The sequence below is a fragment of the Prunus mume genome, linkage group LG6 (genome assembly GCF_029339155.1).
Source record: "Prunus mume cultivar Tortuosa linkage group LG6, ASM2933915v1, whole genome shotgun sequence".
NCBI classification, from domain to species: domain Eukaryota; kingdom Viridiplantae; phylum Streptophyta; class Magnoliopsida; order Rosales; family Rosaceae; genus Prunus; species Prunus mume.
In genome coordinates this window covers 10,249,125-10,265,853 of record NC_142703.1, presented here as the reverse complement: position 1 = coordinate 10,265,853, position 16,729 = coordinate 10,249,125, and the positions used below count along the sequence as shown (strand labels likewise).

Here is a 16,729-nt window from a genome sequence, read left to right as displayed (position 1 = left end):
TAGTACAAATTTGAGTTCAAATCTTATAAACGACACTTCCTACTTAATTAGACGATATTAGAAAACTTAAAATCTAAATTAAGAAATTGCATTCAAGTTTAAGAATCATATTTAGTTTTTTTATTTATAATGTTTAGAATTGTATTTTTTTTTTTTGACAAAGTTTAGAATCGTATTTAATTATAAGGAAATATGAATATATTTTATTTTATTTCATGAATATATTTAAAATAATTTATAAAAACAATATATTTTAAATAAAAATGTTAATTTGTACAACTATTTCCAATAATTAAGCAATTATGAAGTGGAATGCAATAAATAAATTCTTTACTTTTCTTAGAAAAGTTCAACTTCATTATTTAAAAGAATTTTCAAGAGAAGAAAAGGGCAAAAATGAAAAGAAAAGAAAAGAAAAGGTTGGTTTGGACCACTCAGCAAGTACGCAGGCAAGGATGACATGTAATCACATATTATCCAAACAAAAAGGATATGGTGCATAGGTGTCAGCACCCTAGTGGAGGCAACGATTTATTATCTCACGTTTGCAGGATCAGATAATTGTTTTCCAACAGAGAGCATAGAAATTCAGCACTCATTCATTCAAAGCCTCTCATGTTTTGGTGGTCTTAATTATAGCCATTAACTTTTTAGTCTTTCACAGCCAGCAAGAGAGAGAGAGATAGAGAGCATAGCAGCAGCAAGCAGCACATAACTTAACACATATTGCTATGGCTAGCTGTGGCATGGCATCAGCTGCCTCAGGCTTTGTTGTGGCACCAAATGTTGCAGCAGCCAACAACACAGGCTCTGCTTCCAGCAGAAGTAGCATGTTGTTTTTCTCTTCAAAGCCCAACACCAACACCAGAAACAATGCCAGGTTTGTGATCAGGGCAGCTGATGAAGCAGCTGCTGCCCCACCAGCAGCCACCAAGGAAGCACCAGAGGAGGCAGCTCCCCCAAAACCTAAGCCACCTCCAATTGGACCCAAGAGAGGCACGAAGGTTAGTTCATGTTAAAAAATAGAATTCTTTTTAAAATTATTATTTGAGTGAATTGTCAATAGTTTTGTAGTTGGAATTGCTGAATTGAGAAACCAAATTAAACTCAGAAAAAAGAGAGAATGAAAATCACTAGAAACCAGGACAAGCATCAGTTAATTTGTGTCCTGAGATATGATAATATGTTATAGTGGCCAGAAATATATGTTCTTTTGTACAATGAAATGGTCTTGTTTAGTTTCAGTTGCATAAACAGAAATTTCAGAGGACCCCAAATGAAAATATGAAGCTTCTAAATTGTTTGGTTTGTTTGGGAATTGCTGAATTGGAAACCCAAATTAAACCCAGAAGAAAAACTAGCAGAAGGATCAGTTGATATGTTCTAGTGGCCAGAAATATATATGTTCTTCAGTGCAATAGACTGGAGATATTGAGTCACTGACTAATTTGAATCTTTCACTGACTTTGCAGGTGAAGATTCTTAGGAGGGAGTCCTACTGGTTCAAAGGCATTGGATCTGTTGTAGCTGTGGATCAGGTCTGACTTCTCACTTGTCTCTCAATTAAGACTAACATGAAATGAGAAAAGGGTCTGCTTAAGTTGTTAATTTGCTCTGTTGATCTTCATTTTACAGGATCCCAACACCCGTTACCCAGTCGTCGTTCGATTCAACAAAGTTAACTATGCCAATGTGTCCACAAATAACTATGCTTTGGACGAGATTGAAGAAGTTAAATGAGTTTTTAGTAGCTTTGTAAATTGTGATCTTAATTCTCCTTCTATCAGTTTCTTCCTTGTTTGTGCCTTTATTGTGTATCCATACTCTCTGATTTCTTCCACCCTTTCTTAGTTAAGTTTCAATCACTGTTTGCCAAAAGTCCAAATTGATATTATTCATAGAGTATATATTGTTCTTTCTAGCTTTTTCTTCAAAACAAGCAGGTGGAAAGATGCTCAAACCAACTCATTCAAATCAAGGCGACTGTTAACTCCAAAAGAAAAAGAAAAAAAAGAAAGCGGACTCGGAAAATGGCAATTCAACATTCACAAGGCTTGATGTATAGATTAGTTTAAATTGTTTTTGGACAAAACAACTCTTTTCTCTGTCAACTGTCCTCAAATCCCCCATTTTGGTTGCTTCCTTATCATTGCATGCATATATAGCAGGACCTGTTAGCCACATAGAAGCTGAAAACAATTCCAAACAGGATTTTCCATTTCCCAATAGACAACTCTGGCATTAGGAAGTTTTATCAGAACATATATGTGCGTTCCTAAACCCAACTCTGACATTTCAAGTTATCAAAAATTTTTGTTTCAGAATCTCTAAACCCTTGTTGGCACCAGAAAGTATGTTTAATGTGTTTGGTCGAAACGAAAAACCATGCAAGAGAGTTGGCTGAGAAGCCAAAAGATAAATATGCTTTCTGAAATAGCTGCATATTCCATATCATGCCTTTGATCCTACTGCAATATTCAAAGGGCAAAAGAAAACAGAGTTTTATTTCTAAGGAAGGCCTGACCACATAACAAAGAAAATGGAAGTATATATATTAGAAATAACCTATCACATTACAAGATTTCAAGTAATCCAGAACTAGAAACTAACCTATAACACAAAATATTTTCTTAAACTCTTCCATCAAACCCATCAAGAAGACCAGACCACATTCCCTTTACAGGTGGTAGCTGTGCAACAAAAGCATTCCAAGGCGGGTAACCAATGCCACTGCCACGAACACGACCATCCAGGCGAAGAGATATATACCTGCAGACAAACAAAAAGATGCACAATTTCTCAAGAAGCGATCTTGTGCTCATATTCCCAAGAACATAGACTGATTGTTGAAAAAAAGGAGTTCACGAATTCAAGCCCAAATCAGCTAATAAACTATATGCTTCAAACTCAAAAAGGAAAAAAGGGAAAGTCTTGTCAATGGCAAGAGCGAGCATAAGGCACTTGTAGACTCAAAATCCAATCATATTTGAACTTTGATTAGTGGAATTAAAGATAGAAGTAAGCCTGGAGAAAACACTTACACAGGAGAGTCAGAGGAGACGCCTGCCAGCTTCTTTTGCTCATCTAACCACCTACCATTTACAACGAAACATAAAAGTGCGTGAAGAAAGAGTAAGAACAACTTAAAGTTGAACAAGTTTATATTGTTTTGAACATGGTTTACTTACTTGGTCCATTCAGGAATATAAATTGGTGTCAGCTGCCATAGTCTTTTCCTCTTTGCAGTAATCTCCTTAGTCTCTTCACTTTCTTCAAACTCAAAACTAGGTAAGTTTCCATCTGTAGGAAAGGGCACCACGAGCACCCCTCGTTCCACAAGCCTTTCAGTGTAGGGTTCACTTTGATTAAAAGCTTCTGTGATGACTGATGCAGGGCCTGCACATATTACAAGCCGAGCAATCCCTCTCAAAGAGCTAAGAGGAATGACCTTCTTTTCATCAACCCGGAGCTTAAGATTCGAAAGGTTTTCCTCTCTTGAGAGCCTAGCAATCTGTGCATTCTTGGCCTTGTTCTCTCTCAAATACAAGAATGCAAAGAGAGACACTGCTCCAAGGTCTATCCCAAGACCCTTCGCAATTTCAGGGGCATCAAGTGCTCTTGATGGGTTTGTTAGTGCTGCAATTAACTGTGTGGTTGCTATGAGTCCTCCTAAACCACCACTTGCAATAAAAGCAAGATAGAAAAACATCCGAACGGAGCGAAAGGGAGTGAGAACTTCACTCCTAATCCTGGCTGTGGAACTGTGAAGCAAACAAAACTTTGATTACAAGGAAGCCTGATGTGTAAAACATAAGCACATACAGCATAAGGCATTGGAAGGCAAAGAACCCAAATCAGCAAAGATGCTGAAAATTCGAAACAACCCCATTCCTTAGTGTATCTACTTCATTTTAGAACCAGTTCCATGAATGACAGAAGTAGGGAGAATTAGCCCAGAAATGAGAAGTAAAAATTGAAACCAATAATCACTAGAGAAATAAGTTGTTACAGTTAAATTGCAACACTATGGCACAACCACAAATCAAAGCCTTTTTTTGTTGTTGTCATTTTGTCATATCCAAATCCAATTATCCAAGAAAACATTAAGATATGGTGGAGCTCAATTCTGTCATATGGAACAATTAATCATTCTCAAAATACTGGAAAAGAGATAAACTGAATGTTGAAATACATGGAAGCGAAAACGACAAAGGTGAAGACCTGATTTCAGTAGAAGAAGTTTGCTTATCAGTTGCAAAGCAAATGATGGTTGAAGACTTGTGCTTTGAGGTCTGCAGAGTGAGAAATGGTGCATTGGTACATGAGAATGACCAGAGGGTCGTTCTGATACCACTACTGAGTTTGTAACTAGGATGGTTTGGAGGTTTGAGAATGTAGAAGGGACCGTTTGCCACAGAAGCCATGGCCACTGCTTGAACTCAGCCTTTTTTTGCTGCTTGTGATAGTTTTCTACTGTTTTCTTGGGAGGCCATATTTGGATGATCACAATACTGCCACCTCCTCCCACAACCCAAGTGGTAAATACCAGCCCTTCTTATTTCTTTCCTTTTTGTTTGTTTGTTGAGAAAAAAAAAGCACTTCTCTATTGGCTGTAAACGTCACCGTTTTCCAGCATGAGCTTATCACCACATGTTTCTAGCTAGAAGTAAAGAGCTTCTCCATAGCTAGAACATGGAGTATTTTATAAATCCATAACTCAATCAGACCATACAAAACTGAGGAAAACATGAGCACTCCATTATGAATTATATAGTGCAAGAACAATTACTGTAACAAGAAATCTACTAACAAGCAATTTTATGTTGTCCTTGAAGCAATAAGCATCTCCTTCTTCTGCTTGTAGTACACAAACATTTGATCATGATTAAGGAGGTTCTGTTTGATTGCTGGGTTTTCCTTAAAGTTGTTAATCCAATTACATAATCTAGGGAAGTCATTGGCATGCAGCACTTTGACACCAACCAGTTGCTCAATGACTCCAAAAGAGGAGGCTATAAATCCCAAGGCTAAGTCAGCCAATCCAATTTCATCTCCACCAAAGAACTTCTTCTCTCCTAGAGCTTGCTCTTCTAAGATCTTGAGTAGGTCTTTGACTTCTTTTGCAGCCTTCTCATGTTCTTCTCCATCAGCCATAAAGAATGTAGCAAATGGAAGGCCCTGCTTGATCACACAAATTGAAAATTTCCATTTGATTATTAATGAAGGAAAAAGGCTAATAATCTACGAAAGTAATACATATTATGTTGTCAGACTGTGAATTTGGATGATGTAAAAAGATATAAAATCACCTTTTCGTCTATGAACTTCGTCCAAAACCGCGCTAAGGCTCTCTCATGAGGGTCATCTGAAAGCAGGGGATTTTGGGGCCAAGTCTCATCAATGTACTCAAGGATCACAGAGGACTCAGCAATAGGTTTCCCATTATGAACAAGCACTGGGATCTTTTTGTGAACTGGGTTATATTGTAAAAGCAAATCACTCTTGTTAGCCAAGTCCTCTTCTATATATTCATATTTCACACCCTTGAGCTCCAGAGCCCATATCACTCTGTAACCATATGGACTAGGCCAAGCTCCAAACAGCTTCACTTCTTCCATTTCTTGTTGAATTGTTTGTGTTCTTCCTCAAGCCCTAGCCCCCATATATATTATGATTCTGGAAGTAGTTTTGAGTATGGCCCAAGAACATCAGTGGTGCCCTGCCTAGTGTAACTCCAATTTTGGATTATATACACGCATTTCTACTTGTCAATTTCGTGGCACACAGACAGAAAAGTATACGAAATGTCATTAATGCATCAGAACCAATTTACCCTTATTTATTTATTTATTTATTTATTTCCAGCTTTGTTATCACTTTGTTAAACATTAACTAAGAAAAGAACATAAAAATCAAACTTATAATCAATCCAACTGCCGTAGATTAGTCTTTTAACATAATTATTTATTTATTTATATAAAATAAAAAGTTAGCAGGAAACAACCTATAAATTAGTTTCAAGTGGCAGAAATGAATGAGATGATAAAAACAATTATTGGAACACCCCAAACTACAGGAATTGAAAACTAAGTAGTAAATTTATATGAATTATTATTACTTGGTCAAACAAGACGGCAAATTATAATTAGTAATCTCCACCTAACCTCTACTGAGAGCCCAAGCAGGTTTGAAACTTTGAACTGACTCAATCAGGTATATACCTATATATATAACTCACCAGAGTAAGAAGATGAACACAAACTAGACGAATATGGAAGAAGTAAAGGTACTAGGGTACTGGTCAAGTCCATATCCTTACAGGGTTATATGGGCTCTGAAACTCAAGGGTGTCAAATATGAATATATAGAAGACGACATATACAATAAGAGTGATTTGCTTCTTCAGAGTAACCCAGTGCATAAGATGGTTCCAGTGTTTTTTCATGGTGGAAAAATAATTGCAGAGTCCCCTGTTATTCTTGAGTACATTGAAGAGACGTGGCCTCAGAACCCTCTGCTACCGAATGACCCTTATGCAAGGGCCATGGCTCGGTTTTGGACCAAGTTCGGAGATGACAAGGTAATCAAATTTCCCTAATCTTTTGGCTTGTTCTCCTAGATTCATATGAAATGTTACCTTTTCACTGACTGGTTCTTTTGTGTAAGTTAGAGGCCAAACTTTTTTGAGTTCTTTTGGAAAACTGGAGATGAGCAAGCAAAAGCAGTAAAAGACGCCCAAGAACTTGTGACAATCTTGGAACAGCATGGCCTTGGGGAGAAAAAGTTTTTCAACGGTGATGAGATTGGAATGACAGACTTAGCCTTCGGATGGATAGCATTCTGGCTTGAGGTCATGGCAGAAGCAGCTGGTGTACAAGTGCTGGAAGTCAATAGCTTCCCTCGCTTGCAGGCATGGATTAAAAATTTCAAGGAAGTTCCTGTGATTAAAGAAAATCATCCCGATGAGAGCCGCCTGTTAGCCTATATGAAAGAACGAAGGGAGGGGCATGTCAAGATAGCAACTTCTTGATATCCACATGAACCCAATAAGAATAAAAGTTCAAAGATAAATAAATGTAATAGCTTCTACATTCCAATAAGCGAATAGTTCCAACAACATCTAGAGTACCTTTGAAACTCTGCATAAGCTTCACAAACCCTTCATTAACTTCAAATCATAAAGGTTTATGAAAATGAATTAGCCTTCACAATATTTTTTCTCTAATCAGTGAAATTTGTAGAGGTAGAAATGGAGCGTCCTTTCTTTCAAATCATAGACTGGAAGGAGATCAGGTTCTGTTAGAGCATCCACAATGATGCTCTCTATTTCTTAGTTAAAATTTAGCTAAAAATATAAGAAAGCTATTTTAGGAGTTCTCTAAAAAATTTCAACTCCAACCATACTTCCTAATTTGGAGAGTTATAAATGTTATAACTTTTTTTTGATTGGTCCATCTCTATTAAAAAACAAAACAAAAAATAGTTAGTATTAAATAAAGGTTTGAAATACTCATTAAATAAAGCAGCATTAAATTATAGGGAGCCATTAGGAATCATTTCTCTCTCATCAGATTTAGGAGCTCCTAGAGGACTTCCTATTTTAGGGAAGTAGATAGGAAGCATAGTTGGAGTTGTATTTTTACAATTCCTCTTTAAAATTTGTCTAAAGAGGTGATTTAGAAAGTCCATTATGAATGCTCTAAGTGAATACATGCTGAGTTGTGGGGCTAACTTTGTTTGTTGTCAGACTATGAGCTTCGTAAAAAACCATGCTAAGGCTCTGTCATGAGTGTCATCTGAAGGCAGGGGATTTTGGGGCCAAGTCTCATTGAGAATTGTATTCATTATTTTATTTTAATTTTGTATTTTGCTATATTTGTTTCAATCCTACAATCTCAACTTGATGTTTATTGCACCAAACAACTACTTCCAATCATATCCTAATATATCCAATCCAATTCAGTCAACCATACCGTACGGGCCGCATATATTATATTCTGGGAGAAAAAGCTTTGAAATTTCCTTTTGGAATATTAAACTGGATGTCGCATTTTTCTCCTTGGTTACCTTTTGACCAATTGACATGACTTTTCAAGTAGCTTTGAGTGTGCCCCAAGAACACCAATGGTGCTATGCCTAGTGTAACTCCAATTTTGGATTATATACACGCATTTCAACTTGTCAATTTCTTGGCAAACAAACAGAAAAGTATACGAAATGGCCATTCTTTTATTTTTTATTTTTTATTTATACATAAATTAACTTTTGACCTAACCTTTGAACCAAAAGCTTATAAAGACAAACAAAGCTAACCCATTGGATGGAGCAAGCTAGAAAGAAAGAAAAAACACATCTTCACAGAAAATGGGAGAGGTGAAGCTACTAGGAACATGGCCTAGTCCCTTTTGCTACAGAGTCATATGGGCTCTAAAGCTAAAGGGTGTTAAGTATGAATATGTGGAAGAAAATCTTACGAACAAGAGTGATCGTCTTTTACAGTATAACCCAGTTCATAAGAAGGTCCCAGTGCTCGTTCATGGCGGAAAACCAATCTCAGAGTCTACTGTTATTCTTGAATACATTGAGGAGGTTTGGCCACATAATCCGTTGCTTTCAGATGATCCTTATGAGAGGGCCATGGCTCGGTTTTGGATTAAGTTTGGAGAGGACAAGGTATGTGAGACATTTAAATTTTCTCACGTGACTTTATTTTTGTCTAAATAAAACATATCACATTATTTGACGAATAAATTTGATGCTGATTTTGCAAAATTCGAAGGCCTAAGACGGAACATTTAAATTTTAATATGTTTCGTGCACATTTATTTGGATTTTTTTGCCTTTTGATGAGTAGTCACAAAGCCACTATAAAAACCTAGCAAAGAGTAAGCTTAGTCTTTTAATATCATGTTTAGCAACATAAATATTCTAATAAGAAAAACAAAACACCAAACAAAATATTGAATTGGGCCTGGTTTGATTTATTCATATCTGTTGCATTGGGCCTTGCAGACTCCAATTTTTATTGCATATTTTCACTCGGTTGGTGAAGAACATGAGAAGGCAAAAAGAGAAGCGCAAGAAGTGTTGAAAACAATAGAAGAACGTGGGCTTGGGGAGAAGAAGTTTTTTGGAGGGGACACAATTGGGTTGGCAGACTTGACATTTGGATGGATAGCTGGTTGTCTAGGTGAGATGGAAGAAGCAGCTGGTGTCAAGTTGCTAGAGCCTAATCTGTTTCCTCACTTGCAGACTTGGATCAAAAACTTCAGAGATGCCCCTGTGATCAAAGATAACCTTCCTGAACATGATGGATTGCTGGCCTATTTCAAATCCCTAAGAGAGAAGTTTATTGCATCAGCAAGAACATAGAATCAGATACATAGTGATTTTAGGATTCGGCAATGGGCCGGCCTGCTCATAGCCGACCGAAATGGGCTTTGACTATTTTCTCTCACAAGAAATCCAGATGGCGATTATTTTCATAACATAGCATGCCAAATTAGCCCTTAAAATAATGTCATTAATGCATCAGAAAAGCTATATTTTATTTTCCAATTTACCCTTATCTTTTTTCTTTTTTTTTTCAACTTTCTTATCACCTTGTTAAAAAAAAACTAAGAAAAGAACACAAAAACCAAACTTATAATCAATCCAATTGTCGTACGATTAGTCTTTGAACAGAAATTTTTATATATTATTAAAAAAAAAAAAAATCAGCAGAAAACAACTTAAAAATTAGTTTCAGGTGGCGAAAATGGATGAGATGGTAAAAATAATTCTCGGAACACCTACATCATTCTAGCCAATTCAACATCAACATACATCCAAATTACAGGATTTGAAAACTAAGTAGTAAAGTTAATATAGATGAAGTATTATTACTTGGTCAAACAAGACGGCAAATTATAATTAGTAATCTCCACCTAGCCTCTACTGAGAGCCCAAGCAGGTTTGGAACTTTGAACTGCACTCAATCAGGTATATACCTATATATATACCCACCAGAGTAAGAAGATGAACAAAAACTAGACGAATATGGAAGAAGTAAAGGTACTAGGGTATTGGTCAAGTCCATATCCTTACAGGGTTATATGGGCTCTGAAACTCAAGGGTGTCAAATATGAATATATAGAAGACGACGTATACAATAAGAGTGATTTGCTTCTTCAGAGTAACCCAGTGCATAAGAAGGTTCCAGTGTTTTTTCATGGTGGAAAAATAATTGCAGAGTCCACTGTTATTCTTGAGTACATTGAAGAGACGTGGCCTCAGAACCCTCTGCTACCAAACGACCCTTATGCAAGGGCCATGGCTCGGTTTTGGATGAAGTTCTTAGATGACAAGGTAATCAAATTTCCCTAATCTTTTGGCTTGTTCTCCTAGATTCATTTGAAATGTTACCTTTTCACTGACTGGTCCTTTTGTGTAAGTTAGATGCCAAACCTTCTTGCGTTCTTTAGGAAAATTGGAGATGAGCAAGCAAAAGCAGTAAAAGACGCCCAAGAAATTATGACAATCTTGGAACAGCATAGCCTTGGGGAGAACGAGTTTTTCAACGGTGACGAGATTGGAATGACAGACTTAGTCTTCGGATTGATAACATTCTGGCTTGAGGTCATGGAAGAAGCAGCTGGTGTACAAGTGCTGGAAGTGAATCGCTTCCCTCGCTTGCAGGCATGGATTAAAAATTTCAAGGAAGTTCCTGTGATTAAAGAAAATCATCCCGATAAGAGCCGCCTGTTAGCCTATATGAAAGAAGGAAGGGAGGAGCGTGTCAAGACAGCAACTTCTTGATATCCACATGAACCCAATATGAATAAAAGTAATAAGCTTCTACATTGTGCTGCCCTGGTAGGTGTTCATCCCCGGGTGTATGTGGTTCTGGCCCTCTCCAGTTTGCTATTGAAACCTTCGTATTGACCCAAAAAAAAAAAAAAATATTGCTTCTACGTTCCAATAAGCGAATAGTTCCAACAACATCTAGAGCACCTTTGAAACTCTGCATACGCTTCACAAACCCTTCATAAACTTCAAAATCATAAAGGTTTTATGAAAATGAATGATCCTTCACAATATCTTTTATCTAATCAGTGAAATTTGTAGAGGTAGAAATGGAGCGTCCTTTCTTTCAAATCATAGACTGGAAGGAGATCAGGTTCCGTAAGTGAATACATGCTGGGTTGTGTGGCTAGCTTTATTTGTTGTCAGATTGTGAACTTGTATGATGCAAAAATATATAAAATCACCTTTTCGTCTATCATCTTCGTCAAAAACCGCGCTAAGGCTCTCTCATGAGGGCCATCTGAAAGCAGGGGATTTTGGGGCCAAGTCTCATCAATGGGTTTCCCATTGTGAACAGGCACTGGGATCTTTTTGTGAACTGGGTTCTATTGTAAAAGCAAATCACTCTTGTTAGTCAAGTCCTCTTTTATGTATTCATATTTCACACCCTTGAGCTGAGCCCGTATCACCCCGTAACCATATGGACTAGGCCAAGTTCCAAACAGCTTCACTTATTTCATTTCTTGAAATTTCCTTTTGGAATATTAAACGGGATGTCACATTTTTCTTCTTGGCTACCTTTTAACCAATTGACATGACTTTTCAAGTAATTTTGAGACCTTTTGACCAATTGGGAAATGACTTTTCAAGAAATTTTGAGTGTGGCCCAAGAACACCAATGGTGCTCTGCCTAGTGGTCCTATGTTTTGGAGCCCTAGGCGAACATCCTAAATAAGACTTTTTACTTTATATGTATATTTATGTGATTTTTTTATAAAGAAAGTTAAAAAAATATTTCACAATTGTAACATAAAAGAAACAATCAATATGTAATTTACACAATAATTTTATAAAATGCATCAAAACATCACTTAAATGTCACTCGTCTTGTATTTTTCAACTCAAAAGTATCAATTAACATAATCAAGTTTTTCTGCCATTGTATTTTTCAATTTTCTAATTGATTTAAGCTAAGTTTTATATAAAAAAAAGGTCGTTTCTTTTCGATCCATGAATCACGAGGCAAATGCTGATTAATTTTAGATGGGTGAGAAAAATCCCAATAAAAACTTATTATTTTATGCATGGTTTGTTCTGGATTTCTTCTTGTGACATTATCACTAACTTGCATACACTTAGAGTGGCACACTTCCGAGTCTTAACAAATCCTTAAAAGTTAAAACCATGTACTTGTAGCTCAAGGGTTTAGACTGGTTGGGGTATACTATGGAATGCTAATAACATTCTTTCTTACTTTATCTTTTGGACTTTATCCATTTTCTTCATGACATGTGTTACTTTACTTATACTAAAACAATGTCATTAATGCATTAGTGACAGGACCAGCCCGAATTTCCCCGGCGGACCCATCTTGGTGCCGACATCACACTGATGCGGGCCCACTTACTAAAAGTCCAAGACGTCCTACCAAAATTTTGGCAGAGTCTCCCCTGTAAAGTGCTCAAACCCAACAATAAACAACCTGCAATAATTCACAACAATATACAACCCAACTGCCAGCATGCTTTTACAAACTACAATCCAACACAAAATGGCCTCCGGCCTCAAGTAGTAGCCTAACATGGGCAATAACAGAGCATCTACAGAATTTGTTTACAACAAACAGGGGAGTAGAAAGAATTTATACAGACCCTATTAGCAGACGACAAGTTCGGAGCTCGTGACTTGCTCGAATGCCTTCAGGAGCAACTCATGGGGGCGCAAAACAGAAAGATGTGAGTGGACAGAAATAAAGTTTCACTTTAAATCAACATAGTAACCCCACCATGTAAAAATAATGCTCTAGCATGCAGTTTCACAATTCAGAAACCAAAACTCAAACACAAAATCCCAAAGTCCAAAACATCTCCACATCTCAAGCTCACAACTCATTTCCCAAAATATATGCAACTCTCAAAAACCCGTAAATACCCATATATCAATATACATATATATAGCTAGGATTCTAATATAATATATATATACTCCTCTCCATACTAATGTACCGGGGAGACAATCCAACCGGGATTGTTAGCTGGTACGCAGGATTCGAACACTAACCCGCGTCCGGGATGAGTAGTCCAACCGGGGGACGGAACTCCATAGCTCACACGCCGGCACTGCCAACGACACGTGTAGCTCACAAATCTCATAACAAGTCCTACGCGCGCAGACAATATCATCACCCCACCGGCACTGCCAACGACGTGTGTGATGATACTCAAGCAATATACATACTCTCCCCATACGCCGCACGCCAACGACACGTATGGAAAGTGTCTCACACACCGCACGCCAACGCCATGTGTGAGACCCGTAATCTCATGGCCTTCCCACCCCACCGGCACTGCCAACGACGTGTGTGGGAAGCCTAGTAACTAGGGAATGGTACTCACCTACCATACTCATACATCTCACAACCATCCATCAACTCCTATCTTTCCACAATCTCACCACAACAACCTCTCATACTCTATACATAGACAATATAGATAGCCATCCCAAAATCCATATCAACATAATCATCATACTCAAATATATATGTTCATATTCAAAATATATATCCAAGATATATAAACATATTCAAATCATTAACCAAAGACTTATTAAATCAAAGTCACCATCATTTAAAGTATATGCACAAAACTTTCATAATTAAAAACCATGCATATGCTTAAAACAAAGTCCACTCACAAGTAATCCCAAGCTGCCCGGCCCCGTGAGGGTCCCGCCTGCTGCGAGTGATCAACCGAAGTACCTATTCCAAGATACAAATCCTTGATTAACAGTACGTACTTCCAAAACGGAAATTCACGAAAGGAAATACTTAAATCCCCAAGTTTCCGGTGCGCTCACGTCCAAAGGAACATCCTAGGGTCCGGTTACATGATTGGAATTCGCTTCCCAATCGCACGGTGATCGCGATTTCCCTAAACTTCACATTATTGAATCGGAACATCCGGGGCTCCAATTCACGATCCGCGAATTCCTACAGGTTTCTAAGAGTACCTAAATCAACATACTTCAATTTGGAAACGATCCAACGGTCAGAACTTATCGAACCCGGATAACGCACAATATGCGAAATCCGTTCGATAGTCAAACGATATCCAAATTGAGATCCGCGAAATCCTACGCACTCGTGACAACCTAAGGATCTCAACAGGACGAAAAACAACTTCACCCACCTTGCCCACGCGCCGCCACACGCGCCGGCAGCGCGCGGGTGTGTAGAGAGATTTCCGGCGACGGAAAATCTCCAAACCAACGTTCACCCTTCCCATCCTAGATACTACTCGAAGAATGGAGCAACTTTTTCAACTACGGCAACGTCCAATTCGGACGGCAAGTGGCCGGAATTTCAAATTGAAATCCGGCCAAAACCTAGATTTCCAATTCGATTCCAAACTTCAAATTCGATCCAAACCTACCCCAAAATCAGCTAGAGCATACTGAAAGGATTCGAAAACATACCACACTCGACGGTAAAACTGGCCGGAATCGCTGCGCCGTCGTGGTGAAAATCGGGTGAAAAACAGTCGAACCCGTACCGGTGGAATCGGGTTTTCCGCGGGAAATGGGGTGGGTTATGATCGGAGCTTCAAGGTGAGTCGAGCGGGACCGGTCGGCTCTTCCGTTGAATCGAGAGATTCAAGAGAGAGAAAGAGAGAATCGGAGAGAGAGAGAGTGTACGCGGGAGGGAGAGAGAGAGAGTGAGGTGAAAATAGTAAAAATCTGATTTTTACTAAACCCTTCGGAAAATTTACGGTTCTGCCACCGAACAAGTTTTGATCGCCAAAGCTTCGTTAAATCTCCGATTCAGGCCTACCACTGTCTACGGTTTCGTCTCAGTACCACCTACGCAACCACACCACTTATGGTCCCAAAATCTTCCCGGATAAGAAAGTGACCAAAATCACCTTTAACCCAGGAGTAATTTAATATTTTCCCTTAATTAAATTAAATTAGGAAAAATAACGGAGTCGGGGTGTTACAATTAGAAAAGCTATCTTTTATTTTCCAATTTACCCGTATCTAAATTTTTTTTTACAACTTTCTCATCACCTTGTTAAACATTAACTAAGAAAAGAACACAAAAATCAAACTTATCCAATTTCTGTACAATTAGTCTTTTAACAGAAATTTCTTTATATATATATATATATATATATATAAATTAGCAGGAAACAACCCAAAAATTAATTTTAGGTGGCGGAAATGGATGAGATGGTAAAAACAATTCTTGGAACACCTACATCATTCTAGCCAATTCAATATCAACATACATCCAAATTACAGGACTTGAAAACTAAATAGTAAATTTATATGAATTATTATTACTTGGTCAAACAAGACGGCAAATTATAATTAGTAATCTCTACCTAACCTCGACTGAGAGCCCAAGCAGGTTTGAAACTTTGAACTGTACTCAATCAGGTATATACCTATATATATATATATATATATATATATATATATCACCAGAGTAAGAAGATGAACACAAACTAGACGAATATGGAGGAAGTAAAGGTACTAGGGTTCTGGACAAGTCCATATCCTCACAGGGTTATATGGGCTCTGAAACTCAAGGGTGTCAAGTATGAATATATAGAAGAAGACATATACAATAAGAGTGATTTGCTTCTTCAGAGTAACCCAGTGCATAAGAAGGTTCCAGTGTTTTTTCATGGTGGAAAAATAATTGCAGAGTCTACTGTTATTCTTGAGTACATTGAAGAGACGTGGCCTCAGAACCCTCTTCTACCAAACGACCCTTATGCAAGGGCCGCGGCTCGGTTTTGGATGAAGTTCTTAGATGACAAGGTAATCAAATTTCCCTAATCTTTTGGCTTGTTCTCCTAGATTCATTTGAAATGTTACCTTTTTCACTGACTGGTTCTTTTGTGTAAGTTAGAAGCCAAACCTTCTTGCGTTCTTTAGGAAAATTGGAGATGAGCAAGCAAAAGCAGTAAAAGACGCCCAAGAAATTATGACAATCTTGGAACAGCATAGCCTTGGGGAGAACAAGTTTTTCAACGGTGACGAGATTGGAATGACAGACTTAGTCTTCGGATTGATAACATTCTGGCTTGAGGTCATGGAAGAAGCAGCTGGTGTACAAGTGCTGGAAGTGAATCGCTTCCCTCGCTTGCAGGCATGGATTAAAAATTTCAAGGAAGTTCCTGTGATTAAAGAAAATCATCCCGATAAGAGCCGCCTGTTAGCCTACATGAAAGAACGAAGGGAGGAGCATGTCAAAACAGCAACTTCTTGATATCCACATGAACCCAATAATAAGAATCAAAGTTCAAAGATAAATAAATGTAATGAGCTTCTACATTGTGCTGCACGGTGTTTTGCTCTCACTCATCTTCTTTGTCTGGGGTTCTGCTGTGACTGGAAGGAGATAAGGTTCTGTAAGTGAATACATGCTGGGTTGTGCGGCTAGCTTTGTTGTTGTCAAATTGTGAATTTGTATGATGCAAAAATATATAAAATCACCTTTTCGTCTATGAACTTCGTCAAAAACCGCGCTAAGGCTCTCTCATGAGGGCCATCTGAAAGCAGGGGATTTTGGGGCCAAGTCTCATCAATGGGTTTCCCATTGTGAACAGGCACTGGGATCTTTTTGTGAACTAGGTTATATTGTAAAAGCAAATCACTCTTGTTAGCCAAGTCCTCTTTTATGTATTCATATTTCACACCCTTGAGCTGAGGCCATATC

General features: G+C 37.9%; 7 protein-coding genes and 1 long non-coding RNA gene across 9 annotated transcripts; 5 read left to right on the top strand and 3 right to left on the bottom strand.

Annotated features, from left to right (window-relative positions):
- The first annotated feature begins 589 nt into the window (after positions 1 to 589).
- PSAE-1 (Photosystem I reaction centre subunit IV / PsaE protein) lies at positions 590 to 1,921 on the top strand. The gene is made up of 3 exons (XM_008237323.3): positions 590 to 1,004; positions 1,473 to 1,538; positions 1,636 to 1,921. The coding sequence occupies exons 1-3, from the start codon at positions 732 to 734 to the stop codon at positions 1,738 to 1,740; spliced, it is 444 nt and encodes a 147-aa protein (XP_008235545.1). The 5' UTR covers positions 590 to 731; the 3' UTR covers positions 1,741 to 1,921.
- Positions 1,922 to 2,347: 426 nt separating this feature from the next.
- On the bottom strand, positions 2,348 to 4,548 carry LOC103334365 (LOW PSII ACCUMULATION-like protein). 2 transcript variants are annotated; one of them, XM_008237325.3, is made up of 5 exons: positions 4,222 to 4,548; positions 3,189 to 3,761; positions 3,042 to 3,092; positions 2,611 to 2,769; positions 2,348 to 2,468 (listed from the first exon to the last, which is right to left on the bottom strand). In XM_008237325.3, exons 1-4 carry the CDS (start codon positions 4,422 to 4,424, stop codon positions 2,631 to 2,633), a joined length of 966 nt encoding a protein of 321 aa, XP_008235547.1. In that variant the 5' UTR covers positions 4,425 to 4,548; the 3' UTR covers positions 2,348 to 2,468; positions 2,611 to 2,630. The 2 variants fall into 2 exon arrangements, with proteins under 2 accessions (XP_008235547.1, XP_008235546.1); XM_008237324.2 differs by lacking the exon at positions 2,348 to 2,468 and having other exon boundaries at positions 2,477 to 2,769.
- Positions 4,549 to 4,737: 189 nt separating this feature from the next.
- LOC103334366 (putative glutathione S-transferase) lies at positions 4,738 to 5,744 on the bottom strand. The gene is made up of 2 exons (XM_008237326.3): positions 5,310 to 5,744; positions 4,738 to 5,178 (listed from the first exon to the last, which is right to left on the bottom strand). Exons 1-2 carry the CDS (start codon positions 5,616 to 5,618, stop codon positions 4,819 to 4,821), a joined length of 669 nt encoding a protein of 222 aa, XP_008235548.2. The 5' UTR covers positions 5,619 to 5,744; the 3' UTR covers positions 4,738 to 4,818.
- Positions 5,745 to 6,244: 500 nt separating this feature from the next.
- LOC103334367 (putative glutathione S-transferase) lies at positions 6,245 to 7,213 on the top strand. Its single transcript, XM_008237327.2, has 2 exons — positions 6,245 to 6,580; positions 6,671 to 7,213. The coding sequence occupies exons 1-2, from the start codon at positions 6,272 to 6,274 to the stop codon at positions 7,028 to 7,030; spliced, it is 669 nt and encodes a 222-aa protein (XP_008235549.1). The 5' UTR covers positions 6,245 to 6,271; the 3' UTR covers positions 7,031 to 7,213.
- A 1,101-nt stretch (positions 7,214 to 8,314) lies between these two features.
- On the top strand, positions 8,315 to 9,562 carry LOC103334369 (putative glutathione S-transferase). Its single transcript, XM_008237328.3, has 2 exons — positions 8,315 to 8,673; positions 9,013 to 9,562. Exons 1-2 carry the CDS (start codon positions 8,365 to 8,367, stop codon positions 9,370 to 9,372), a joined length of 669 nt encoding a protein of 222 aa, XP_008235550.2. The 5' UTR covers positions 8,315 to 8,364; the 3' UTR covers positions 9,373 to 9,562.
- Positions 9,563 to 9,816: 254 nt separating this feature from the next.
- On the top strand, positions 9,817 to 11,260 carry LOC103334370 (putative glutathione S-transferase). Its single transcript, XM_008237329.3, has 2 exons — positions 9,817 to 10,347; positions 10,438 to 11,260. Exons 1-2 carry the CDS (start codon positions 10,039 to 10,041, stop codon positions 10,795 to 10,797), a joined length of 669 nt encoding a protein of 222 aa, XP_008235551.2. The 5' UTR covers positions 9,817 to 10,038; the 3' UTR covers positions 10,798 to 11,260.
- A 4,221-nt stretch (positions 11,261 to 15,481) lies between these two features.
- LOC103334371 (putative glutathione S-transferase) lies at positions 15,482 to 16,517 on the top strand. Its single transcript, XM_089054974.1, has 2 exons — positions 15,482 to 15,828; positions 15,920 to 16,517. The coding sequence occupies exons 1-2, from the start codon at positions 15,520 to 15,522 to the stop codon at positions 16,277 to 16,279; spliced, it is 669 nt and encodes a 222-aa protein (XP_088911100.1). The 5' UTR covers positions 15,482 to 15,519; the 3' UTR covers positions 16,280 to 16,517.
- LOC148916049 (uncharacterized) lies at positions 16,093 to 16,644 on the bottom strand. The gene is made up of 3 exons (XR_016128092.1): positions 16,507 to 16,644; positions 16,344 to 16,401; positions 16,093 to 16,230 (listed from the first exon to the last, which is right to left on the bottom strand). It is a non-coding gene; the product is annotated as an uncharacterized LOC148916049 (long non-coding RNA).
- Between the last annotated feature and the right edge of the window lie 85 nt (positions 16,645 to 16,729).